The following is a 27,506-nucleotide window of genomic DNA, read 5'->3' as shown; positions in this document are numbered from 1 at the left end:
TTTCCTTTTTTTTTTTTTTAATGAAACATATTTTATTACATTACATAGAAAACAATCAATAAATACAAATATTATGTTTTTTGTCTTTTATTTTTTTTATTTTTTTTTCTTTTTTTAATTTTTTTTTTTTTAACAATTTAAATGTCATTTTTAAAATATTTTTTGACATTTTTCTTTAGGTTCATTTTTTTTTATTTTTAAACAATACGAATGTCGACACACAAAATACAAAATCTCAATAAATACAAATATTATGTTTTTTGTCTTTTTTTTTTTTGTTTTTTTTTTTCTTTTTTTAATTTTTAATTTTTTAACAATTTAAATATCATGTCGACACACAAAATACAAAATCAGAAGAAGTTGATCGATCAGTACAAAGAGAATAGATGCCTGGCTATCACAACCAGGCAAATTGAAATGAGGCGTGGGAAGATCACGGCACACTCCAAAACAGTGCCCACTAATGCAAACAATCACATGAATCCGAAAGAAGTTACAAATATGCAGAACAGTGGTTAGTGAAGGAGCAAAACTAGTACAGCCATCGCAAAATTCAGGAAGACCGCACTGCAACGTTCACCAACCAAAATTGTAGTACATGACTAAAAACTCATTATTGTAGAGTACTCAGAAAGGAAGAGAAACAAGAACATTGCTGCCAAATTATAAATTAAAAGTCAAATTAGCCGAATTAGCCGAATTAATAATTTGAATAACGCTCTTCGCCTGGGGTGGAGGGCTGCACATTCCGCAATGCGGAGTACACAGCACCAGGCAAAGTCGAGGGATCAGTGGGAGGTGGCATAGGGGGTCCCGGCGCATAGTAAGGGGCAGGCGGAGGAGCAACCGGCGCACTGAACATGGGGGGGTGATGTGGGTGTGGGCGTGGTGGCTGTCTGTGCGCATTGCGGCATGACGTTCCGTTGCAGTCAGCACAGATATCATCCTCTGCTGCCTGCAACATCAGGCCATACAGCACACGCTTAAAGTGGTGTTGCGTTGATCCCTTCCACTTTCGCATTTCTGCGCACACATGATTCGTGAACATTTTGCAGTCATCTGAGGGATTGTTTACTGCTTCCTCCTTGTATGGGCAGCAATATTCCTGGCCGGTAGCAGCAGGTCTTGTCGCACGTCTCCTTCTACGCCTCCTGGGGGGAGCTGATGAGGTGCTCGCCACCGCAGGAGGCGCCACCTCCGACAACGACTCACCCTGCTGCGACGACTCAGAGGGAACTACTACGTCAGCACTCTCCTGTGCAGTGGATGAAGAGTCTTCATCCGTAGCAGTTCCCTCTGCTTCCCTCCTTCCTTGCTCCTCCACAATAAAGAGCATACGGTCGTAGTACCACAACTTTGGCTGGTACACATCTGCAGGGTCAGTTCCTGAAGACCGCGACTGCTGGACCCGATTGTGCTCCTTCACCAGCACTGTCCGCATATTAGTGAACTTCTTTCGGACCCACGTGACGTCTGCATTAGGGACACGTCTCAAAGCGTAGGCCGAGATCTTCCCAAAGGCCTCATTCCTCTTTGCCTGGTTGTGAAAATCCATGTGATCTTTTCGCCACAGACATCTATTCTCTTTGTAGAGATCGATCAACTTCTTCATGACGTTTCTATCAACCTCACGGGCCATTCTGTAAAAAAAAAAAAAAAAATTAGGTTTACACTATTAAAATGAACGCACTGCACTGTTATTCATTAACACACTACAAAAAAAAAAAAAACATTTACCTCAGTCAGTAGCAGGTGTAAAAAAAAAAAAGAGTTTTAAACTAATTCCCTTAAACGGCCAAAAAAACACAATCAAACTGAAATACAATCCGCAAAAAAAAAAAATTTTATCTGAGATATTGATAGCATATGATATAATAAATGCAATTTACACCACATTTGACAACAGAAGTAATTATATATTTGTGTCCCTCCACTATACACACGCACCCAAAGCGTTGCAAGCGCAGCGAGCCCCGCGAGGGGACGCGGATACCTTCACAGGTAAGCGCGTCCCCTGGCGGGCTTCACAGGTGTCCACATCACCACGGACACCTGTGAAGCCCGCCAGGGGACGCGCTTACCTGTGAAGGTATCCGCGTCCCCTCGCGGGGCTCGCTGCGCTCGCCACGCTTCGGGCTCGGTGGCTCGCTGCGCTCGCCACACTATTATATTCTCAACTCCACGCCGACGTGGATAGTAGGGCATGAAAAGGTCGGAGGACGCGTACCGCCGCCCCTCGCGGGGCTCGCTGCGCTCGCCACGCTTCGGGTTCACGTGGATAGTGGGGGTGGTACACTGTGAAAAAAAGTCATTTTAGGTACATTAACAAATTTATTAGAAGCACAATTTAAGCACAACTTACATTATTCTGTTCAAAGGTAGAATTGCCTTCCAAAATATTCAAAATATCTTGTCGGTCAAATTCACCGATAACCGCAACTGCAATTCCACAAAACAGATAAAAAAAACATCAATAATCAAAATGGAATGACATTCAAATCCACCCCCACTATCCACGTGAACCCGAAGCGTGGCGAGCGCAGCGAGCCCCGCGAGGGGCGGCGGTACGCGTCCTCCGACCTTTTCATGCCCTACTATCCACGTCGGCGTGGAGTTGAGAATATAATAGTGTGGCGAGCGCAGCGAGCCACCGAGCCCGAAGCGTGGCGAGCGCAGCGAGCCCCGCGAGGGGACGCGGATACCTTCACAGGTAAGCGCGTCCCCTGGCGGGCTTCACAGGTGTCCACATCACCACGGACACCTGTGAAGGCCGCGACAGGACGCGCTTACCTGTGAAGGTATCCGCGTCCCCTCGCGGGGCTCGCTGCGCTCGCCACGCTTCGGGCTCGGTGGCTCGCTGCGCTCGCCACACTATTATATTCTCAACTCCACGCCGACGTGGATAGTAGGGCATGAAAAGGTCGGAGGACGCGTACCGCCGCCCCTCGCGGGGCTCGCTGCGCTCGCCACGCTTCGGGTTCACGTGGATAGTGGGGGTGGTACACTGTGAAAAAAAGTCATTTTAGGTACATTAACAAATTTATTAGAAGCACAATTTAAGCACAACTTACATTATTCTGTTCAAAGGTAGAATTGCCTTCCAAAATATTCAAAATATCTTGTCGGTCAAATTCACCGATAACCGCAACTGCAATTCCACAAAACAGATAAAAAAAACATCAATAATCAAAATGGAATGACATTCAAATCCACCCCCACTATCCACGTGAACCCGAAGCGTGGCGAGCGCAGCGAGCCCCGCGAGGGGCGGCGGTACGCGTCCTCCGACCTTTTCATGCCCTACTATCCACGTCGGCGTGGAGTTGAGAATATAATAGTGTGGCGAGCGCAGCGAGCCACCGAGCCCGAAGCGTGGCGAGCGCAGCGAGCCCCGCGAGGGGACGCGGATACCTTCACAGGTAAGCGCGTCCCCTGGCGGGCTTCACAGGTGTCCACATCACCACGGACACCTGTGAAGGCCGCGACAGGACGCGCTTACCTGTGAAGGTATCCGCGTCCCCTCGCGGGGCTCGCTGCGCTCGCCACGCTTCGGGCTCGGTGGCTCGCTGCGCTCGCCACACTATTATATTCTCAACTCCACGCCGACGTGGATAGTAGGGCATGAAAAGGTCGGAGGACGCGTACCGCCGCCCCTCGCGGGGCTCGCTGCGCTCGCCACGCTTCGGGTTCACGTGGATAGTGGGGGTGGTACACTGTGAAAAAAAGTCATTTTAGGTACATTAACAAATTTATTAGAAGCACAATTTAAGCACAACTTACATTATTCTGTTCAAAGGTAGAATTGCCTTCCAAAATATTCAAACTATCTTGTCGGTCAAATTCACCAATAACCGCAACTGCAATTCCACAAAACAGATAAAAAAAACATCAATAATCAAAATGGAATGACATTCAAATCCACCCCCACTATCCACGTGAACCCGAAGCGTGGCGAGTGCAGCGAGCCCCGCGAGGGGCGGCGGTACGCGTCCTCCGACCTTTTCATGCCCTACTATCCACGTCGGCGTGGAGTTGAGAATATAATAGTGTGGCGAGCGCAGCGAGCCACCGAGCCCGAAGCGTGGCGAGCGCAGCGAGCCCCGCGAGGGGACGCGGAAACCTTCACAGGTAAGCGCGTCCCCTGGCGGGCTTCACAGGTGTCCACATCACGACGGACACCTGTGAAGCCCGCGAGAGGACGCGCTTACCTGTGAAGGTATCCGCGTCCCCTCGCGGGGCTCGCTGCGCTCGCCACGCTTCGGGCTCGGTGGCTCGCTGCGCTCGCCACACTATTATATTCTCAACTCCACGCCGACGTGGATAGTAGGGCATGAAAAGGTCGGAGGACGCGTACCGCCGCCGCTCGCCACGCTTCGGGTTCACGTGGATAGTGGGGCTGGTGTTAACAATTGTGGGGGCCATTTCACACTTCAATTACCAACCACTTTACATGCAAATTACTATAAAGTAGACACAGCATACTGCCTGCTGCACCATTTCAATAACAAGCACAACACACCTCAAACTGCTCTATTTAACAAATATGTACCAAGAAATCATTACAGTCTATGTCACCATGCATTACTATCAGAAACAACAGACTATTTTGTATGTATTATAACACACAGTACATCATTTCCAGGCACATATTCTCTGCACATAAACCTGTGTTATCCATATTATCATTATTTCCTTGACACTAAAGTCATACACTTCATTAACTACTGCACATAAACACTTTATAGCTATTTAGATAAGCACTACCCCTTGAACATAAGCATTATCCACTCTATACAGCCAATGATAAACCCCTAATCCTCAAACAAATGATATATGAAGGACACATGTATAACCACAGTAAGCACCCCTACCTCTCCAAATCCCCCCCCCACCCCCACCCTTCTAACCCTGTATATATTGTTCACAAACCCAAAGGCCCACCTATGCTCAGTAAGTCTGTAAATCTACTTACTGTTTTGTGCAGGGGCAGGGAGACAGACACAGCTGCTGCGTAGTGCTCTCACTGATTAGCATCAAAATGGCTGCTGATGTCCTTCCCCAGAGTGCTTTTGGCGCGTTTTTTCCGGCAGGCAGAAAAATCGCGTCGGTCGGGCGGTGATGTTACGCTCACGACAATGCATAAGACCGACCGACGCGATATTTCTTTGTACATTGACGGTGTAGCGCGTAATACCGCGCGTAATACAGGGAGTTACTTCAAAATTGATCGGTCGCGTCGGTCGGAGCCATTGTAAAATGCTCCCGACGCGACGGACATGTTAAGAACAGTATTAAGCACTGTATAGTGCTTATACTGATCGGTCGCGTCGGTCGGAGCCATTGTAAAATGTTCCCGACGCGACGGACATGTTAAGAACAGTATTAAGCACTGTATAGTGCTTATACTGATCGGTCTTGTCGCTCGGAGCCGTTGTAAAACGGCCCCGACGCGACGGACATGTTAAGATCTTGATTAAGCACTATATAGTGCTTAATCAAGTACATGTCACGTCGGTCGGCAGCATTGAGCTGTTAAGCTCACAGTACATTGCGGCCGACGCGATATGCTTTTAAACATGTCAACATGTGTATCATGTTGACATGTCGACTAAACATGTCAACTTAAAGTTGAGCATGCTTAGTATGCTTAAAAAAAGTGGTTCTCTGTGTCCAAACCATGGTGAGGGCCCCAAGCCCCAGAAGCCTATGACAATTATAATGTTAATAACCCACACAGGCTTCTTGGGGTTTGCTGCGCTTACCACGATTTTAACTTAGTACTCCACTACACTCACCGCGCTCCAAAAATTATTTGGATAGTGGTGGTGTGACTCCATAGCATTCATCCATCACAAATCATTCACCTGAGACAAGAAACACAAGTGTTTTAAAAGCATTTTTGAAAATTTACTTTGGAATTGAAAATAGAAAAACTTCAATGGCAAACAAAACATATGACATCAGCATTAATGGGGGACACAGAAATGGGGGTAAATCTCAAGAGTCCTTGGGCAATAAAGTCAGGGCAATTAGTATGCGGGCAAAAGGATTCTCTTGTCCCAGGCTCTTCCGCCACATGAACTCCTCCAGATAGCTCTGGAGCATATGCCTGGCGGTGCCCCTGTGGCGTTTATTCCGCCACTTACATGCCCCCCACATCCGTTCAACATTCTGGGTATGTACCCCTGTTGTAGGGTCTACAAAGTTATAACGGTGATTGACCTGGGCATGTTCATATCCTGCAGCATTCAGCTGGGCTGTACTGTAGGCTCTCCAGCAGTCAGTGTACACATGAGAGCCCGGCTCCACAAACTGCAGGATAGCTTGCATGAGGGTGTTGGCGTCCCGAGTGGCAACCTTGGTGGCGAAACATTGGCCAGTTTCTCTGCATATGCCACCAAATACCCATTGCTGGGGCAGTACTCGGCCAACATTGGCTTGCCTTTTGACGAAGAGGGTCTCATCCACCTCGACAATCATGCCGGGACCTCCGATCCGGCGCTGCGGCTGCGCCATGAGGTCCAGCAGGCAGGCCTCCCTCATATACTTGTTGTACAGGACAGCCGTCTTCTTAGAGAGGGACAAATTCTTCTCGCAGTAGTCAATGCTGGTATATTCCTGCACCCAGGAAAATATGAAGCGGACCAGCGTAGCGAAAGGCAAACGACAGCCAGGAAAGAACAGTCCTGCTCTCAGACTCCTCTTCAAACGGCAGTCCCTCACGTTACAGCGCCACATGGTCTCCTTCAAATTCAGCCGCATCGGATGACCATTGTCGCATGTAGCCTCTGATGGCAGCAGATGATGGCGCTGCAGAAACGCCACTGCCTCCTCCTCACTTGTAGGCAGTGAGAACATATTCACCTCAGCCATCTCAGAGGTCTTGAAATCACCCACAGAGCACTCCACAGCAGACCAATCCACAGCTCAGGACTAACGATCAGCACGGCTCAGGGTCAGGATCAGCAGAAATCAATCGCAGAATAATCAGGATCAGCAATAATCCACTGGAACAGCAGCAATCCGCAGCACAAGGCTCACGAACAACAGCAAATAGTATTCAAAGCACAAGATCAATCAGGGAGATATCACCAGCAAAGGATCAATCAGCCAAGAAATCACCAGCAACTGAATACACGTCTCACTCCTACCGAGACAAACCCACAAAGGCAGTAGGGGAAAAAAGAACAGAAGGGGCTGTCAAAGTAAGGGGCCGGACTATCACAATAAATATTGACATTGATGCTGTAACTCAGCAGATTACAGAGGGAAGATTTCATATTGACATAGAAACACACACTCCAACACATTAAAACATATGTTACTAGGTAGATTTTATAGGGGGTCGGACTATATAGATTAATTGGGCCTATTAAAATGGGCCTAAACAGCGGGAAAATCGTTGGGCCAATGGGACAGATGAAAATCGTGTGCATCGTGAGCATTGGGGGGTTTAACTTAAACATGCGACGCGACCGACGCGATTTAATAGAGAGATCGTGAGAAAAGAAGTAAATCGGTAGTATCGCGTCGGTCGGGGGTATACAATTAAAAGGGCCACGACTCAATCAACAAGATGCCGATATGAAAACCGACGCGAAAAAAAAACATCGTGAGTACATAACTATATCGGGGGTATCTTATCGGTCGGGAGCATCGTTACCATACAAAAAAACCACCGATGCGACGCGATGCTCAAGACTCTCAAGATTGCTATCGGTGTGGCCGTGCTAGGAAACAAGTACCGATTTTGTGTATCTGTCCCACCAATTTAATTGGATTAGCATAATTTAACTGGAATATGCTACATAGCCCTTGCAAGTGCTCCTATGTGACAGTGGAATTGTGTTTCTCATTTTAAAACCTGATGGGGTCATGATGGGAGATTTTAAAACCTTTAGAAAGCTGCATTTTCCAGCTTAGAAAATATACAGATCTATCTGATGCTTGAACATAAACTTTCAATAATAAAATATAAATACCAAAGTTTATATGCAATTTGTGACTTTTATTTCTACTGTTATTGTAAACAATTGAGTAACAATGTAAAACAATTAATATTAATTATTTAAATACAATAAGCACACCGTTCACCCTGTAGAAGGCTGATCTTTACATCAGATACTAACAAGATGGAACGTCATGAGTAGAGAAAGGATTATATGCAACATAAAAAGCTTGAAATATGCATGCAAATATGAATGAAAAATACTTAAAATTTGCTTGAAAGTGTTAAAATATGCTACATTAAATAATAAAAAAAGCCATTTTTAACTTATTTATTTAAAAATCAGCACACAATTAGTTGCAAATAAACCTCAAAAATAGGCCCACAGCCTCTGCAGATGTCTAGTGCTGTACACAGTGGCCCTTATTCAGATCTGATCGCAGAACAAATTTGTTCTCAAAATGGGCAAAACTAGGTGCACTGCAGGTGGGGCAGATGTAACATGTGCAGAGAGAGTTAAATTTGGGTGGGTTATTTTGTTTCTGTCCAAGGTAAATACTGGCTGCATTATTTTTACTTTGCAATTTACATTTCAGTTTCAACACACACCACCCAAATTTAACTCTCTCTGCACATGTTACATCTGCCCCACCTGCAGTGCACATGGTTTTGCCCATTTTGAGAACAAAGGTGTACTGTGATCAGATCTGAATAAGGGCCATTATTTTTTCCCTCCTTGCATCAACTACACGGACCATCATCTCCAGCGCTGATGGATAAAATGTCAGCATAGCGTGTGAGGGCGACGCAGTGGAAGGCTTCCTCCCTGCGCCGCATACTCACTGTGACACGGCATTTCCTCAGCGCCGTGTGATGTCACAACCCTTCCGCCTGCCTCCTCTGCTGCAGAAGTCTGACTCTTGGTGTAAAGTCCCAGGCCAGGGGCAGGCAAAGGTTTAGGAGCTTCGTAATGGCATCCGCCCCGACTGACTTTTATCAAAATGGATTGGCAGACTAGAGCAGTGTTAGACATAGTGTACATCCAAGGTTCCCCACACTGCGCACATATTGCCCCAGCCTGCACACTCTACCACTACCTGGCCAGCAGCAGCAGGGCAAAGCAGTGCTGTGACTCGCGGGTGGGAAGAGGACAGGGCCTAAAATATGCACCATCACTAGATTTTAGGTAAAATATGCAATAACCAGTGAGAATGGGCAAAATATGCAAATGTATATAATCCTGTCTCTAGTAATGAGACACTGACTAGTTATGTTTATAGGTGTTTGTGTGCCGGGTTGCAACAAATAACAGATAAACAATCTAAGATACCGTATTTTCCGGACCATAAGATGCACTTTTTCTCCCACAAAATGTGGGAGAAAAACTATGTGCGTCTTATGGATCGAATGTGGAGCAGACAGCTAGAGTGAATAAGATAATATGTCCGAGTGCCCGGCCAGATATATGCAGTAGGGCGGAGTGAAAAAACTGAAATTGAGAAATTCAAAATCGGCTAGTGTGGGAAAGTTGTGACTTGACCTGAATAAGAAACGTGCAAAAGCATTTTGATCTGAGTCAACATCTTCTGTTCTGGCAAGAGGCCTAAAGTTTCACTTTTTAGGTGAAAATGACGAAACCTATGAAGATGCTCCGATCTAGTTATAATTATGTCAGGATGTCTTAGAGTGGTTCATTAATATACTTTAGCATAGTAAAAAACAGTACGAGCTTGTCCTAGTGCAAAGTGAATGACTGGCGGGAGAAAAAATCCCTAATAATTGACCCATTTTCATGGTCACAATTGTGAATCTTGTGTGTTTTCTCCTGAACGTGTTTATAATAGAAGAAGCACAAATACTCTAAATGGAATTTCAGTGACACTGTGGGAAATATAACACTGCATAATAGCCCTTAATCAGACCTGATCACAGTACAAATTTGTTTTCAAAATGGGCAAAACAAATGCTGCATTGCAGGTGGGGCAGATGAAACGTGCGGAGAGAGTTAAATTTGGGTGGGTTGAAACTGAAATCTAAATTGCAGTGTAAAAATAATGCAGCAGGTATTTACCCTGCACAGAAACAAAATAACGCATCACAAATCTAAAGGTGGCCATACATCTACAGAGCGATTGTCAGATCTGGCTGGTTGGAACAAATACCTGGTAATATCTGAATGACAGTTTTTGGCAGTTTTCCAGCATTTCAAAGCAAAGTATCAGCATTTCAAAGCATCCATTACCAGTATTTTGTTCCAAACAGACAGATCGGACAATAAATCTGTAGATGTATGGCCACATTAACTCCCTCTGCACATGTTACATCTGCCCCACCGGCAGCTGCATTACAGCATATAATTTTGCCAAAGATAAGCCAATATATTAACAGTTAAATACATTAAAGTGCATTATGCTGTAATAAGTATTGCTGATCAATCCTGCCTAGCAGGGCCGTCTTTTTGTATGGGCTTAATGGGCACTTGCCCAGGGGCCCCAGACATATAAGGGCTCTATCTGGATAGCTGAGGATCCCCTTTTTCCAGGGATACCAGAATTTTGAAAATCGGCCCTGGGGAACTGCAGATATCCAACTTCAAAGCAGCAGTCCACATCCGACCTGTTAATTACAATTTCCAGTCATATTTCTCAGGTTCTCTCTGACACTAGCGGCTTGTCTCTATTATGCCCAGAACCAGAGATATCAGCCTTCAAGCAGCCGGTCCCTGCTCCAGCTCCAAATGTCTGGTGTAGTTTTATATTTTTGTCAATGGATTGCTCTGGCTCCTGATCTCTGATCCCCAAGACCCCAGCACCTCTTGAAAGTTGTGACTCTAGGTCTTTATACTAGGCTAAGAAATCTATTTCCAGATCATGGCGATATCTGCAGTCAAACAAGCTGCCCTTCCACCGGAAAATGACGAATCCCACTCCATTATCCAACCGTCCCCTGTGTATAAAACACCCCCTACCTCCCTGGAAGTCATTTACAAGGGACCCTTCATACGGGTGCCGGATGGGTTCCCGACAGTCATTTACCCGACGTCGTCATCCCGACTGTCAAAACGCCGGCAGCCGGGTGACCGACGGCCACCCGCTATTTTCCCTCGTGGGGGTCCACGAGGGAAAATAGAGATGGGGTCCACGAGAATAGAGCGAGCCACCGCAGCGTGGCGAGCGCAGCGAGCCCGCAAGGGGCTTTTTGGCACTCGCCATGCTGTCTGACTCCGGGCAGTCGGGATCCCAACGTCGGGATAATGACTGTCGGGATCCCGACTGTCGGAGTCCCATACCACACCCCTTCATACAGCTCAGTGCCCCCTTCCACCTGTTAGTGTTCACCCTCCCACCACTTGTGCAGTAAAGGAGTAATTAGCAGAATTTACTGCTCCAGGTCCTACATGTTGAATGGAAGATAGAGCACCCCCTGCCACCCGTGGGACATCAAAGCTGCTGCTGATACCACCCCCCACCCCTAGGAGGGGAGAATTGGTAAGGGCCCCAGTGCATTGCTTTGCCCAGGTGCCCACACTGCTGTTAAGATGGCCCTGCTGCCTAGAAATGAACACAGTGATTGGCATATATGTACTGCTGGACACCACTCATAGAATGATTAACCTGTTATTTTTTGAATCAATGTTCTTGTTTTTTTTCCCCTAAACATTAGATGTATTTGTTTATTTATTTATTTATTTATTTACAGTTTCTTATATAGCTCAGCAGATTCCTTTACGCTTTACAATAGTAGACAGTGATAAAACAAACTGGGTAATGACAGACAGACTTGGGGGTTAGAGGGCCCTGCTGCAAGCTTACAATTTATTACATCATAATACACTTCAACGTATTTAACAGTTAATATATTGGCTTATCTTTAGCATAATTATATGCTGTAATGCAGCCCAATCATGTTCCCAGTATAGGGGATGCAACAATAAACAGAAGTGATATGTAAAATGATACATTAGACAGTTCACACTGTTACTTGTAAAACTTATTGTAACAGTTACTGTTTTTCAATAACAGACTGCAACAGTTATTTCTTATTTATATACACAGGATTGTCTATCTTTGTATATGCACTGCAAAGAGAGCAGCATAAATCCAATTTCATGCATTTCAGTGACACTGTGTGAAATATAACACTGCATAATGGCCCTTAATCAGACCTGATCGCAGTACAAATTTGTTCTCAAAATGGGCAAAAAAATGCTGGACTGCAGGTGGGGCAGATGTAACATGTGCAGAGAGATTTAAGGTGGTCATACATCTACAGATTTATTGTCCGATCTGTCTGGTTGGAACAAAATCCTGGTAAAATATGAGAGCAAATGACAGTTGACCATTTGCTTTGAAATGCTGAAAAACTGTCATTCAGATATTACCAGGTGTTTGTTCCAACCGGCCCAAATCTGACAATCGATCTGTAGATGTATGGCCACCTTTAGATTTGTGTGAGTTATTTTGTTTCTGTGCAAGGTAAATACCGGCTGCATTATTTTTACACTGTAATTTAGATTTCAGTTTCAACACACCCCACCCAAATTTAACTCTCTCAGCACTTTACATCTGCCCCACCTGCAATGCAGCATTTGTTTTGCCCATTTTGAGAACAAATTTGTACTGGGATCAGCTCTGATTAAGGGCTATTATGCAGTGTTATATTTCACACAGTGTCACCGAAATTCCATTTAGAGTATTTGTGCTTCTTCTATTATAAACACGTTCAGGAGAAAACACACAATATTCACAATTGTGACCATGAAAATGGGTCAATTATTAGGGATTTTTTCTCCCACCAAAGTCATTCACTTTGCACTAGGACAATCTCATACTCTCTTTTACTATGCTAAAGTATATTAATGAACCACTCTAAGACATCCTGACATAATTTTAACTAGATTGGAGCATCTTCATAGTTTTCGTCATTTTCACCAAAAAAGTGAAGCTTCAGGCCTCTTGCCAGAACAGAAGATGTTGACTCAGATCAAAATGCTTTTGCACGTTTCTTATTCAAGTCAAGTCACAACTTTTCCACACTAGCCGATTTTGAATTTCTCAATTTCAGTTTTTTCACTCCGCCCTAATATGCAGCCTGGCAGGAAGCTGGAAGAGAGCTGGGAGGAGAGGCAGTACTGGAGGCCGTTTGCCTGATATGCGGCTGTCGTGAGCGTCCACCCGTCTCTCCGGTAACAGTAGACGTTGTCAGTGCCGGGGAGTGGGGCGGAGGATGATGGGGAGAGGGGAGTTACCTGGATGTGCGTGTTGTTGTTTACATGTCGACAGTCAGGCGTACACTGAAGTAAGGGGGCTTCAGCCGTCACTGGGGACCGGTGTCCCTGCTTTCAGTTCGCTGAACAGCCTGTCGGCATATGAGCTGGTTGTTCCAGACCTCTGCAGACACTGTGTGTATAGGAGGAGCTGCAGCAGCAGCAGCAGCAGCCACACAGTTGCTGCATGTGGTTATTGTAAGGGCTTCTCATCTCATGAATCTCTGTATAATACCACACTTGCTGTAAAACCACTGTCTGCTATTATTTTATAGTGCTATGCCAGGGCATTGGGTGGCAGCGACTGTACCTGGGCACTGTGGTTGTCTATACTGATGAATTTCTCTGTTTTCACTTAGAAGTGATAAGTGGAGTGCAGTTGTTTTTGCCTTTAATATACCCACTTTCAGTACTCAAAACCCCTACTAACTTCATGTTCGTAAAAACAGACAAGAATAATTATATTGCAATCTTCGTCTCAATTATTGCACTATTTGGTTCAGAATATTTTTTCCCCTGTTTTCCTCATCTAAAAACTACCGTAGGTGCATCTTATGGTCAGGTGCGTCTTATGGTCCGAAAAATATGGTACTTCAAATTCAAATAAACCTACGAAGTAAAAATCCTGTTACAGTACTTGTTGGTATGAAGCCTACCTTTGTGGTAAGATTTCGAAGAGTTTCATTTTTAGTCATCCAACCTTCACAGGTATTACTCTATAAGTAAAGCAAAAAAGTAACTTTGTTAGACACGGGATGTTTTGTGTGGTTTTTTTGTAATCAGTTTTTATTAAATCAGTCGTACATACATTGAGCCTTTGCCAAAAGTAGGACAATATAATAAAACATCTTAAGAGTGGTACAAAACAGAAACAGTAGTCCACTTCTCTCATAGGCCCTTATTCTGGTTGGTGCGGCCAGAGCCGCACACGGTGCTCTGGCCGCACAAACCAATCCCCGCCCACGAGACGGATCGCCACGGCCGTCCGTACACGGACGGCTGGCGATCCGCATAAAAATGGTGGGGCGTACGCCTCCACCATGGTGGGAGCTGCCCCCTGCATTCGATGGTCGTCGACCATCGAAGGCAGGGCCGCACGCCACAGCAGCTCCCGCAAGCTGAGACCACACGGACAATCGTCCGTGTGTTAGCTTGTATGGGGGCTGAGAGCTGACATCCGGCGACGTCAGCTTTCCGCCCCCATCAGTGGCGTCATACCCTCATTTGCATGCATACGCCCCGCGTTTGCATGGGAACGCCCATGAAACGCGGGGCGTATACATAGGGAAATGAGGGTATGAAGCCCCTCACGCCCCTATACGCCCCCTTTGCGGCGGACGAAATACGTCTGCGGCGAATGGGGCTGCACATGCGCAGATTGACCTCTGCGCATGTGCAGACTAAAAACATCGGCGGTACGGCCGCACGCGGGCCGTACCGCACGATGCAGAATAAGGGCCATAGTGTGTACACACGGTTCGATATGGCTTCCGATGTTGACGATATCGTCAACATCGGAAGCCATATCGCATACATATCGCATACTGATTATATGCATTGTAAGGGCTTCCTAGCCCGATGCGCGCTCCCGTTTAAGGAGAGATCGGAGGGGAGATAGAGTGGGCAGCACACTCTATCTAGCACAAATCGCAAGCATATCGCATGCATCGTATGTGCCTTGCGATATGCTTAAGATGCGATGTGCTATACGATTTCCAGGGCCCTGTCAGTCATCCTGTTGTTAAGTCAAAATCGCTTAGTCAAAATCTTAAGCAAATCTTAAGGCACATAGGAAATCGCATAGTAAATCAAATAGGAAATCGCATAGCAAATTGTATGGTAAAAAGTCAAAATCTTAAGCATATCTTAAGGCATATCTTAAGGAGTAGAGAAAAAAAATGAAAGGGAAAAGTAAAAATCGGACAAAACATCGAATCGTACATCGGATCGCACAGAACATCGAACCGTGTGTACACACTCTCAGACGTACAACAACGGAAAAACCAGCAATCGTGTAAATATTTAATAAGTAGTAATATTACATTCCCCAATCAAGTATAGCTATCTAAAACAATGTAGTACGGAAATTACCAAACAGTAAAACAAGAAAAGAAGAGAGGGTAAGAAAGACAAAGGAAGAAAAGGAGGGGAGGGGATTATGAGGAAGAAAAGTATAATTTGTAGAGATAAAGGAGTGTGGAGGCCGGGGGATCAGGAAAAAGCGAGTCAAGCAAGTACTCGTGGGGTCAGCCGCCCACCCAGAGCAGGCATCGCCCTGCGTTTTCTCAATTGTGGCTCGTGGATAGCCAAATTATTTGTGCCACCACTAATCAGCATCACACCCCTTATTGTTCATCACCAATCCCCCATCCCCGCTCCATCGCAGCAGTGTTAAGATTACTAAAGGGGGGAGGGGGCGTGTTACTTGATTACATTTTTGGGTCATCCCTGACCAATTTGGAGCTAAATAGGGGACATGGCCTCACAGGTAGGGGGTGTGATATTGTGTATAGGAGGCAAGGCCTTGTGGGGCAAATGCCCATTTTCATCGCTGTGACAGTCTGGAGATGCTGGGCTTTACCCAAACACCAGCCCTTTTGCTGTGCCAGCACCTACAGGAGCAGAGCAGACAGGTATTTTGAGCATATATATATTTTGTACTTATAAGGAGGACATGTACATATGTATTTAATGAGGATTTCAACATTTTTAAAATATGTCCCCTGATATAGTATGTAACTCCAATGCAAATAATGAGGATACCTGCTGCAGACCTCATTTATACATAAGGGGATACTATTTATGATCTGTTTTGCACAGCAGTCCCCATAGAATCTGAGGAAATAATTGCAGAAGAGAAAGAAAGAGCTGATCTTTAAAAAAATATATGTTTTTTTAATCTTAATATATAATAAAGGAAGGAAACTCCAGGGAATAGGCTGTGTAGCAATGGCCATTTAACACCATTAAAAAAAAGCACAAGGAAACCCGGAACTTACTGTCATGTATCTTGGAGTTTATAAGAAAAAAAATTGATGGGAGTGTGGGATGCAATACTGAATTAAATGTTTATAATGTTGTCATTTATTATTGTTCGACAAACACAAAAAAATATTAAAACCACTGATCCTGATAGAGCACTTTGCAAATTTACTTAATTTGTACTTTCGTACTGTACCATTTATTTTGATGCCATAATTGCTAAAAAAAACAATTCTTCTGCTTTTACAAAATAAAAATGCAATTATACCTACTCCATCTTATTTTCTGTATCTTTAATGTCTGTTTTGAATATATATAAACTTAATAAAAATGGACCAGTTTGCCATTAAGTGGTAAATACAACTTATTACTAAGATTAAGTACTAATTTTGCATCTAACGGTAATTTTAGTAAAAGAGCTGTAATTATTTTATTTAGGTCAATTTAATAAATTCTGCAAGTGTGGAGTGAGAATCAGCAAGGGACAAGAAAGTCACTAAGAACCTTGGTCCTTAGCTTATTAAAAATAGGACAAGGGATATTAAGATGAGGCCTACTCAGTGCCAGACTGGCCCACAGGGATAAAGTGAAACCCCCGGTGTGCCCCACTGCTTGTGACCCCACCCCTTCCCTAGGGATCAGGCTCCATTTTGTGCACTTCAATTATAACTTACCTGTATGTTACATTATACTGCACAGAACTATTGTGTATTTCGTACAGTATTATTATTAGTCGGGTATATTATTATGCATTCACGCAGTATTTACTATATAAATTCATCAAGGGACCCACACAAAATTCACTAATGGTTATCTTAACCCCCTACAACTGCATTTCCCTGGTGGGCCCTTTATGCTCCAGTCCGACACTGGGCCTACTTGATCTTTTCCAAACACATTATACCTTTCAAATCAATGAAATAAGAATAGAAGAATCAACCTGAAATGTTACTGTTGTAAAATTAATAAATATTTATTTACATAATAATTTCATCAGTGTGCCACAATTAATTACATATACTATCATTTCTTACTGAAAGACAGCTCAGGAACTCGTAGAATTGTGCATATGTGACGTCCTTATTTAATTCACCTATGGACAACAAAAAATAAGGATTAGCCAATCATTTCATTGCTTCACAATGTATACAGAATGTGTACAGCTACCAATACCCCATCTGAAGATAAGCAAGTATTCTACTTACCAATAGGATGATATCTGTCATGTAAAGTATCCCAAAGGAAACGCCCATCTGCTAATGACATCAAAATCACGTGACTTCCATTTGGTATATGTGTGTCCAGGTAATTCAGTTCCATCAAGACATTACTCTTCAACGCCTGAGGTGTAGTCATATGATTTAGTGTATCTGAATATCTAGGACACAGATAAAGTGGTTCAGTTTACCAATTCTTTTAATAATGAATGACATGGGAGCTGATGATACTTGGAATAAATATATAACAATGACAAATGAGGATAACTTATCTAGAGCCAGGCCAAGGCTGGCACTGTTTCACTCTTGTTTAGAATGCATTTATCCCCATCAGTAAACCCTCATCTAAACTACAGGTAGCACATTTACTGGGTTAGTACAGTATGATATCCCGGAAGTCAGGAACCCAACAGTCCAAACACTGGAAGCAGGATCCAGAATGCCATTTGATGTTGCAACCTAAACCTAACCTTCCCTTCCATGAGCTTATCCTTAACATCCCCTTTCCACAGCCTAATGGTAATGGGGAAGTCGCTAGCAACCAGCGGGAAGTGATTTTAAGAATTTGTTGTAACAACATGTTGTTATCTGCAAATTGGTTAATTAATATTGTCTAGTGTGTACCCGGCATATTCGTTTAAAGTGTTAGGAGTACAGTTTTCTATACTATGTTAATGGTAATGATGTTAATAGTATATGCAGTGAAGGAATATTTTCTTACAATTTTGCATAACAACCCATTTAATCAATGCTTAAACAGTTATCAAGAACATATTTCAGCATTTACAAAGATCTTTGTCTTGATCTTTGAGAAAGCCCCAGAGAGACGCATGTGGGAAACGCATCAGTTCCTGATCTTCTCACCATTCAAACAACGCCGGCCGGCACGCGGGAGTCTAAACTGATCTAATCGGAGGAGTGCTAATCCTGACAGACCATTAAGTCTGGCCTATTGACATTCACCTAGAGCTGGGGTAGCCAACCCTAGTCCTCGAGAGCTACCAACAGTGCATGTTTTGCAGGTCTCCTCACAGAATCACAAGTGAGCTAATTAGCTCCATCTGTGTATCTTTTAAAATGTGTCAGTGATTAATGAGTGCAGCTGTGCAGCAGCTAGGTTGTCTGGAAAATGTAACCTGTTGGTAGCTCTCGAGGGCTAGGGTTGGCTACCACTAACCTAGAGTGTACTAAACTCGGTACTTGTGTACTATCACGGCGCCCATCGCATCGCAGACCATATCGCATGCAATGCGACACGATATCGGCCGATGTTGTACAATGGCATACAATTTTAAAATTGTATGCCATTGTATATGGCATACAATGCCATACAATTCGATGGGATGCGATTATAAATTGTATAAGCACCCTAATGGGTGCTTACAATGCTTAAATGCACCCACACGCCACCCCCCCAGTATAAACGTGAACCCGAAGCGTGGCGAGCGCAGCGAGCCTACGAGGGGCGGCGTTAGGCGTCGTACGACCTTTTCATACCCCCACTATCCACGTCGGCGTGGAGTGGATTTTATAAAGTGTGGCGAGCGCAGCGAGCCACCAAGCCCAAAGCGTGGCGAGCGAAGGCGGATACCTTCACAGGTAACCGCTTCCCCTCGCGGTCTTCACAGGTATCCGCGTCCCCTCGCTGCGCTCGCCTCACTTTATATAATCAACTCCACGCCGACGTGGATAGTGGGATATGAAAAGGTCATAGGACGCATACCGACGCCCCTCGCGGGCTCGCTACGCTCACCACACTTTGGGTTCACGTTTATACTGGGGGGGTGGCGTGGGGGTGCATTTAAGCATTGTAAGCACCCATTAGGGTGCTTAAAAGCACACATTAGGGTGCTTATACAATTTAATATCGTATATGCGTTAAAATCGCATCGCATGCCATCGGGTGTATGGCATGCGATGCGATTAAAAAAATCGGGCAACTAATTATCGGGGCTAGTGCTAGTACACAAGTACCCTAAACTCAAACTGAAGCTTGCACACTGCACTATTAACAACTATTGGCCAATCATCTACTAAGCAATTGCATATCAGTGGACTATCAATCAGGCTTCTACATTTTTTATTCTAGAATTTTTTCCTTATATATTTAATTATTTTCTTCTGCTGTATCAGCCGGTTAATATCTTTATACTTATTAAATGTATTATTAAATGTAATGTTATTTTGGTACTTGTGTATTATAGCGGCGCCCCCGATGTTCATCGTGCAATGTTTTTATGTTTTTATCGCATCACATGCCATGCACCCAATGGCATGCGATTTTTGCATGCAATGAAACATTGTATAAGCACCCAAATGGGTGCTTACAATGTTAAATGCACCCCCACGCCACCCCCCCACTATAAACGTGAACCCGAAGCGTGGCGAGCGCAGCGGTACGTGTCCTCCGACCTTTTCATACCCCCACTATCCAAGTCGGCATGGAGTTGAGAATAGAAAGTTTGGCGAGCTCAGCTCGCCACCGAGCCCAAAGCGTGGCGAGCGCAGCGAGCCCTGCGAGGGGACGCGGATACCTTCACAGGTATCCGCGTCCCTTCGTGGGCTTCACAGGTGTGCGCTCGCCACACTTTCTATTCTCAACTCCACGCCGACGTGGATAGTGGGGGTATGAAAAGGTCGGAGGACGCGTACCGCCGCCCCTCACGGGCACGCTGCGCTCGCCACGCTTCGGGTTCACGTTTATAGTGGGGGGGTGGTGTGGGGGTGCATTTAACATTGTAAGCATCCATTAGGGTGCTTATACAATTTTTAATCGCATCGCATCGCATTGTATGGCACTGTATGCCATATACAATGTCATACAATTTTAATATTGTATGACATTGTACAATATCGCGCGATATCGCATCGCATACCATCGCATGCCTTATGGTATGCGATGCGATGGGCGCCGCTATAATACACAAGTACCGTTATTTTTATGTATATTTAATTAATTAATTAATATAAATGCAATATTGATATATCAATTTTTTGACTGGCTTTTATTATTATTATTGTTAGTAATACTACTATTATTATTATTGTCTGTTCCTAGCGCTATCTTTGTCTTTTTTTTTGTTCTACCTACTGGGATTGGTAATCCCACCTAACTAGCAGCTGGAACACCACATATATAGGGTTCACTTAGCGCTTACTACTTGTTGTTGTCTGCCAACAGTCTGAACAACGCACCCAACATTGAATAGGTCGAATGTCTAAACAGTTCTTTGAAATGGTGTGAACCGAGACCCTGGCTATACCATAGTAAGGGGGTGTGACTTGTTAGTTTGCAACACTGCTTACACAGGCAGCCATAGAAAAAGGAAGGCTGTTATTTGCCCAACTGCAGCATAAGATCCTCAAAAAACTTCATCCATGTTCATTTAATGGAAGGTCATGAGATGCTGACTCGATCCACATAAATCGGTGTACGTGACATTTTGGTTTTCTTACTTTCTCTCCAATAATTTTTATTGAAGCTGTTTTCACAAAATAACAAATCTCCTTTAATGCAGCCTGATCTTTGCTGTTTATACAAAGACTCATTACCTGGTATCCGTAAGGTACACGCTACTGTATATACAATAGTGTTAAATTATCATTGGATTGTTAATACCTGAATGTACCCTATCTGGTGGCAATGAAATTATGTTACTAATCATGATTGCCAACGTGACCATAAGCATGACCAAACCAAAAATCAAACATTGGAGATGTAAAATTAGCTGTGGCTGAGGCACGCAAACCAAATCCCTGAAAGTGGCCTACGGTTCGGCTTCATTGGACCTGTGTGTTTTTGTGTTTTGTGTTTTTTGTGTGAAAATATTTTATTATCAGGTGACCAAACTGGATCCCCAGGTTTCTTCATGGGTAATTGGATCCCCCAATTCGTCAAACCTATAAAATTAACAGGGGTACTTATATGTTAGTTGGGCGCCCAATTTGCATACGTACACTTGCGGAAGGAAATCGCATCGCGTGTCCTGTTTTAGTGCCAAGCGATGCGATGCAATCCCAGTAGTTTATATGCATATAGTACTGATGTATGCATTTAAAGTAGTGTACAGTAACTATGTTTTGTGAATACACTTAAGCACCACACCACTATCCACACCATCCCGAAGCGTGGCGAGCGCAGCGTGACCCGCGAGGGGAGGCGGAATGCGTCCTCCCGACTTTTTCATACCCCCACTATCCACGTTGGCGAGCCCGAAGCGTGGAGAGTGTAGCGTGCCCCGATAGGGGACACGGATTACTTTACATGTTTTACGCGTCCCCTTTCGGGGCTCGTTACTCTCGACACGCTTCGGGCTCGGTGGCTCGTTGCGCTCACCACACTATATAATATCAACTCCCCGCCGACGTGGATAGTGGGGGTATGAAAAGGTTGGGAGGACGTGTTCCGCCACCCCTCGCGGGGCTCGATGCACTCGCCACGCTTTGGGATGGCGTGGATAGTGGGGCAACGCTGCACTTGCAACGCTATAGGGTGGTGTGGATAGTGGGGGGATAGTGGTGGGGTAGCTATGGGGTGCTGTGGGTACCTACAATTGGCAGGACAGTGTAAAATCGCATTGCATTGCATGCGTGAGGTACAATGCGATGCGATAAGACCTGAAAAAATAGCACTGACTATATTAATTATTAATATCACATGGCATCGTATCGCATCCTGTAACACACTGGACATGCGATGTGATTACTTACGCAGAATAGCCCACTAAGCAAATAGCTTACTCCGCGCCCAACTAACATATAAGTACCATAACAGGTTTGTCATTAGAAATGCGAAAAGGCAAAGTTGTGTTGATAAACCCATTGCTACCATACAAGGACAATCCAGATGTTATTTGAAAAATGTTGACTACAATTGGACAAGGGCTGAAGGTACAGAGCTGGTGCGACCTGCTTAGCAGATCCTGCAAAGGATCTGCTAAGCAGGTCGCCAATGTATGACAATATATGACAGGCAAAGGAGACAGCAATGTATGACTTGGCAGAGGAGACAGCAGCATGAATCATGGCTCCCGTGTAGGGTCCGTCTGGCTACCTCCCTCCTCTTTTCTCCTCCACCTTTGTCAGCTATGTATTAAGCTTGAGGTGGCAGTCATGGCCCTTCATTCTATTGCTGCTTTCGCATGGCAGTTGCACCATGCCTCCTATGAAGACAAGTGTAAAGTGTTCTACTACTGTGGGCATTATGTACAACACTTCTACTGTGGGTATTATGTGTAAGGTGCGCTACTACTGTGGTCATTATTTGTGACACTACTACTGTGAACATTAAGTTTAAGCAGCACTACTACTGTGAGTGTTAAATATAAGGGACACTACTGCTGTAAGCATTATGTGTGACACTATTACTGTGAATGTAATGTAAAATGGGTACTGCTACTGTGAGAATTACCTGTAAGACGCACTACTACTGTAAGCGTTATATGTAAGGGAAACTACTACTGTGGGCTATATGTGTGACACTACTGCTTTGGGCATTATTTTCTATGGGGCACTACTAATGTGGGCGTTACATGTGGGGGCACTACTACTGTTGAAGTTATGTGTGTTATAATGTGAATAATGTACACTACTATGTGGAGCTATTTAATCATGGGTACCACGTGAAGGTGTGTGAACAAGATTGTGCTATTGTGCGGCATAATTTGAATTGGTGAATACTATTATGGCCATGCCCTGCCTCACTAAAATATGAGAGCTACAGTGATTTGGATAAGTAGCCACTGTTAGAAAGGATAAAGTATGTATAATACAGGGGTGTTTTAAGAGAGCAGTAGACCGTGTGCAGTCCGGTTTTAATCACCGGCCAATCAGCTCCTACCTGTCATTTTTCAAACCAAGCCTGTAACTTCACAGTTAGGAGATGATGATTGGCCGGTGATAAAAAAACAGACACTTTATCACTTCACGGAGCTTAATTATTCTGCCCCTGAGCCCCTAGTACTTAGAATCTAATACGGATGCAGAGATTTCCAGGAAAATGTCACACTGGCCATTTTCCCAGAGATTTCACTACTGCATATGTGCAAAATGCTGTGAAAATGGCCGCCACAACATTTTCCTGGTGATGATTTGTGAGAGGGGACACACACACTGCCCCCATTATAAGTATGACAGTGGTGTATTACATATTACTTATTCCATTTCTCAACAACCTCAAAGCACGGCTTATGCATAAGAACTGTTGGGCTCTTTGTTATGTTTTAAATAACATATATATTATACACAATACGTATTATTTCCTGCTATTAAGTTTAATTTACTCATTTACCCTTTGTGAAATCTACTTATGTCTGTGCATTGCTGTATGTGTGTTTATGTGTTGCTGATGTGTCAATACTTTATATGGTTGCCTTCTTTAATTCATGCTTTTATTATGGGATTTTAATTTTGTTTTCTTGTAATTGTTAAAATGTAAATATACAGTAATAAAGCCCCACAACGGACAGCATAAATAATTCTGTACAAACTGTTATATACAATACAAATAAACTTTTTTTGGTACTTGTTTCCTAGCACGGCGCCCACGATTTTCAATTGTATGGCATCTTATGCATTGTATCGCATTGCATGCCATTATAGCCAATGTTAAATTGCCCCCTATCCGATTTTTAATTGTATAAGCACCCTAATGGGTGCTTACAATGTTAAATGCACCCCCACACCACCCCTACTATCAACGCCAACCCGAAGCATGGCGAGCGGCGGCGGTACGCGAGGGGCGGCGGTACGCGTCCTCTGACCTTTTCATACCCCCACTATCCACGTTGGCGTGGAGTTGATTTTATATAGTGTGGCGAGCGCAGCGAACCACCGAGCCAGAAGCGTGGCGAGCGCACGCGTATTACTTTACATGTATTCCATGTCCCCGCCACGCTTCGGGCTCGGTGGCTCGCTGCGCACGCCACACTATCTAAAATCAACTCCACGCCGACGTGGATAGTGGGGGTATGAAAAGGTCGGAGGACGCGTACCACCGTTGATAGTGGGGGTGGCGTGGGGTGCTTTTAACATTGTAAGCACCCATTAGGGTGCTTATACAATTTAAAATCGTATCCCATCGTATTGTATGCCGTTGTATGCCCTATACGATGGTATATGATTTTAAATTGTATAAGATCGGGTGCCATCACATCGCATCGCATACCATACCATTTTAAGGCTTATGGTATACGGTGCAATGGGCGCCGTGCTAGGCAAAAATTACCCTTTTTTTTTCTGGTACTTACGGATTGCAGACATCATTACCAATCAATGCATAAAAAACAACCACAGGTTTATCCAGCTGTTGATTTCTTGCCAAGCTGAAAGCCAAAAGTGACAGGGAAAATCATTGGTCAAAGATGGGGAATTCTTACACTTACACTGCCTGAAAGTTTATAGTGCAAAGACTTGCTGCTTGTGTATTTATATATAGTGAGCACCAGAAGAACATATCCTACACTCTTGCTCAACTGCGGTATAAAATAAACACACACAAAAAAAAAAGGAGGAACTGTCCAGAGCTTCACCATCTGGGTATGGGCCATATTACCAGTCAACTGAAAGACACATCGGCCCAAATGAATTACACACAGCTTTTAGATTTTACTAATCGTTGGCTATTACATTTGGGCCCTGGGAGTACTGTAGAATTAAACTCATCATTAAACATACCAGAAAATATCATGTTTGGCAGAAAAAAACAATAAAAAACTACTTTTCTGTCCATAGTAAATAGCATTATTGATAGCATTATTGGCCAAGTAAGTGATATTGTAGACTATTATGTTTTTATGGTATAAAATCCTTTTGCTGTATTGTACATTGTTATTTACTTTTAACTCAGCTCTGGTACCATGTAAGTGGAGTTACTGGTGGCACATCCTGATGATACATGTCTCACACAATGGTGTAATGCTGTGTACATACGGTGAGATTTGACATGAGATTTTGACTATATAGTCAAAATCACATGCAGATTGCACAGCTTTTTTACCTTGCGATCCCGATGCGCTCTCCGGTGACAGCACAAAGAAAGACAGGGCAGCAATAACTATATAGTGCAAATCTAATACTGATAGTTGTATGTAAAAGGTACGGAGATAGCAAAGATTGTATAGCACTCAATCTTATGGTGTGTACACACGGTGAGACTCCCTTGCTATTCGACTGCTATACAATCTTTGCTAACTCTGTACTATATACATACAATTCAGGCTATCAACATTCGATTTGCACTATATAGTCATTGCTGCCCTGTCTATCTGGGTTTCGATTTGTGCTGTCACACGGTCAGGATCGCAAGGTAAAAAACCTGTGCGATCTGCATGCGATTTTGACTATATAGTCAAAATCTCATGCTGGATTGTACCGTGTGTACACAGCATTATGTCGAATAGCAAGGGAATCTCATTGTGTGTACACACCATAATACTTATTCAATATATTTGTTAATTATACAATCATTACTATGAGATTCTCAACTAACTTTCCCTTTTGTTCCATTTTCATAAGTCTTGTGTGTTATTCACGGATTCGGCATGAAAAGCCGGCGGTCGGGATCCCGGCGTTCAAAATCCCGACGCCGGAATCCCGAACGCCGAAATCCCGACAAGGGGGGGACGTGGATCGCCCCCCCTTGCGGGCTCGCTGCGATCGCCACGCAGCGGGACCGGTGCCTCGCTATGCTCGGCACACTAATTTATTCTCCCTCCAAGGGTGTCGTGGACACCCACGGGGGGAGAAAGTGTCGGGATTTCGGAGTTCGGGATTCCGGCGTCGGGATTTTGAACGCCGGGATCCCGACCGCCGGGATTTAAACTCCGTTATTCACAGCAATGTTATTGCATAACATTCTACTAGAGAAAGTATTTGGCATGTTGGACTAGCCAGCTATATCAAATAAACGTCAAAATATAATTATTTAATTTACATTAACAGATCATTTTAAACTTTTCATTAACAAAATTCTATGTGTTCAGAATGATTTATTCAAAATTAATAACCTATGTTTCATTCTTAATTATGTATATTTTCTATTTCTTTAAAAGGGTAATACAATTCTGCCTACCCATAGTTGAAACCTTGTACTTAAGATACTGTAGAACTTAAGTTATTAACCCCTTCCTGACAGAGCCAGTTTTTGCGTTCCTGACAGAGCCCTTTTTTTCAAATCTGACATGTCTCACTTAAGTGGGGATAACTTTTTTTTGCTTTTACTTATCCCAGTGATTTTGAGATTGTTTTTTCGTGACACATTGTACTTCAAATTAGTGGTAAATTTGGGTCGATACAGTCTGTGTTTTTTTGTGAAAAATACCAAAATATCGTGAAAAAATGGAAAATTTAGCGATTTGCAAAATGTTAAATTTTCTGCTTGTGAGACAAATAATCTTACCACTCAAAATAGTGAATAACTAACATAGGCCATATGTCTACTTTATGTTGACATCATTATTTCAACTTCCTTTTAATTTTTTGGGACACTAGGAGGCTTACAATATGAATAGCAAATTCTCAAATTTTCAAGAAAATTTCAAACACTGATTTTTTTAGGGACCAGTTCAGTTCTGATGTAACTTTGAGGGACTTGTATGTGAGACACCCCCATAAATGATGCCATTTCAAAAACTGCACCCCTCACAGTATTCAAAACAGCATTTTGGAAGTTTGTTAACCCTTTAGGTGTTTCACAGGAATTAAAACAAAGTGTAGGTGAAATTTCAAAATTTCTTTTTTTTTGCAGATTTGCAATTTTAATACATTTTTATAAGGAACACAGTACATTTTACTAGAGAAATGTGACTAAAAATTGATTCCCCCAATTCTTTTGTTTTCATAAATATCCTATATGTGGCCCTAGTGTGCACGGTGACCAAACCACAGGCTTCATAATAGAAGGAGCACCTACTTGATTTTGGAGCCTCCTTTTTATGAGATTATTTTTTAGGCACCATGTAGGTTTCAAGGCACCATAAGATGCTAAAAGTTAGGAACCCCCCCACAAGTGACCCCATTTTGCAAACTACACCCCTCAGGGAATTCATCTAGGGGTATAGTGTACATTTCAAACCCCCAGGGGTTTCACCAATTG

General features: G+C 43.8%; 2 protein-coding genes across 4 annotated transcripts in view; both read right to left on the bottom strand.

Annotated features, from left to right (window-relative positions):
• Positions 1-27,506, bottom strand: part of AOAH (acyloxyacyl hydrolase) — a 171,661-nt gene that overhangs the window by 34,522 nt on the left and 109,633 nt on the right. For 2 of the 3 annotated variants that reach the window (XM_083188482.1, XM_083188481.1), the window contains exons 15-18: positions 24,661-24,735; positions 17,402-17,574; positions 17,231-17,289; positions 13,871-13,930 (exon numbers count right to left, since the gene is read on the bottom strand). In XM_083188482.1, the coding sequence (XP_083044608.1) occupies positions 13,871-13,930; positions 17,231-17,289; positions 17,402-17,574; positions 24,661-24,735 (367 nt within the window). The remainder of the gene's footprint in view (positions 1-13,870; positions 13,931-17,230; positions 17,290-17,401; positions 17,575-24,660; positions 24,736-27,506) is intronic. The other variant, XM_083188483.1, reaches the window with a different exon arrangement.
• Positions 255-2,428, bottom strand: LOC146080818 (uncharacterized). Its single transcript, XM_083188484.1, has 2 exons — positions 2,363-2,428; positions 255-1,640 (listed from the first exon to the last, which is right to left on the bottom strand). Exon 2 carries the CDS (start codon positions 1,637-1,639, stop codon positions 701-703), a length of 939 nt encoding a protein of 312 aa, XP_083044610.1. The 5' UTR covers position 1,640; positions 2,363-2,428; the 3' UTR covers positions 255-700.

This window comes from Crinia signifera, chromosome 5 (assembly GCF_055691185.1).
Source record: "Crinia signifera chromosome 5, ASM5569118v1, whole genome shotgun sequence".
NCBI lineage: Eukaryota > Metazoa > Chordata > Amphibia > Anura > Myobatrachidae > Crinia > Crinia signifera.
This window is presented reverse-complemented; position numbering and strand designations above follow the sequence as displayed.

What these genes read in the sequence shown, in the direction of transcription:
- LOC146080818 (XM_083188484.1), bottom strand. Translation starts at nt 1,639, where the DNA reads ATGGCCCGTGAGGTTGATAGAAACGTCATGAAGAAGTTGATCGATCTC.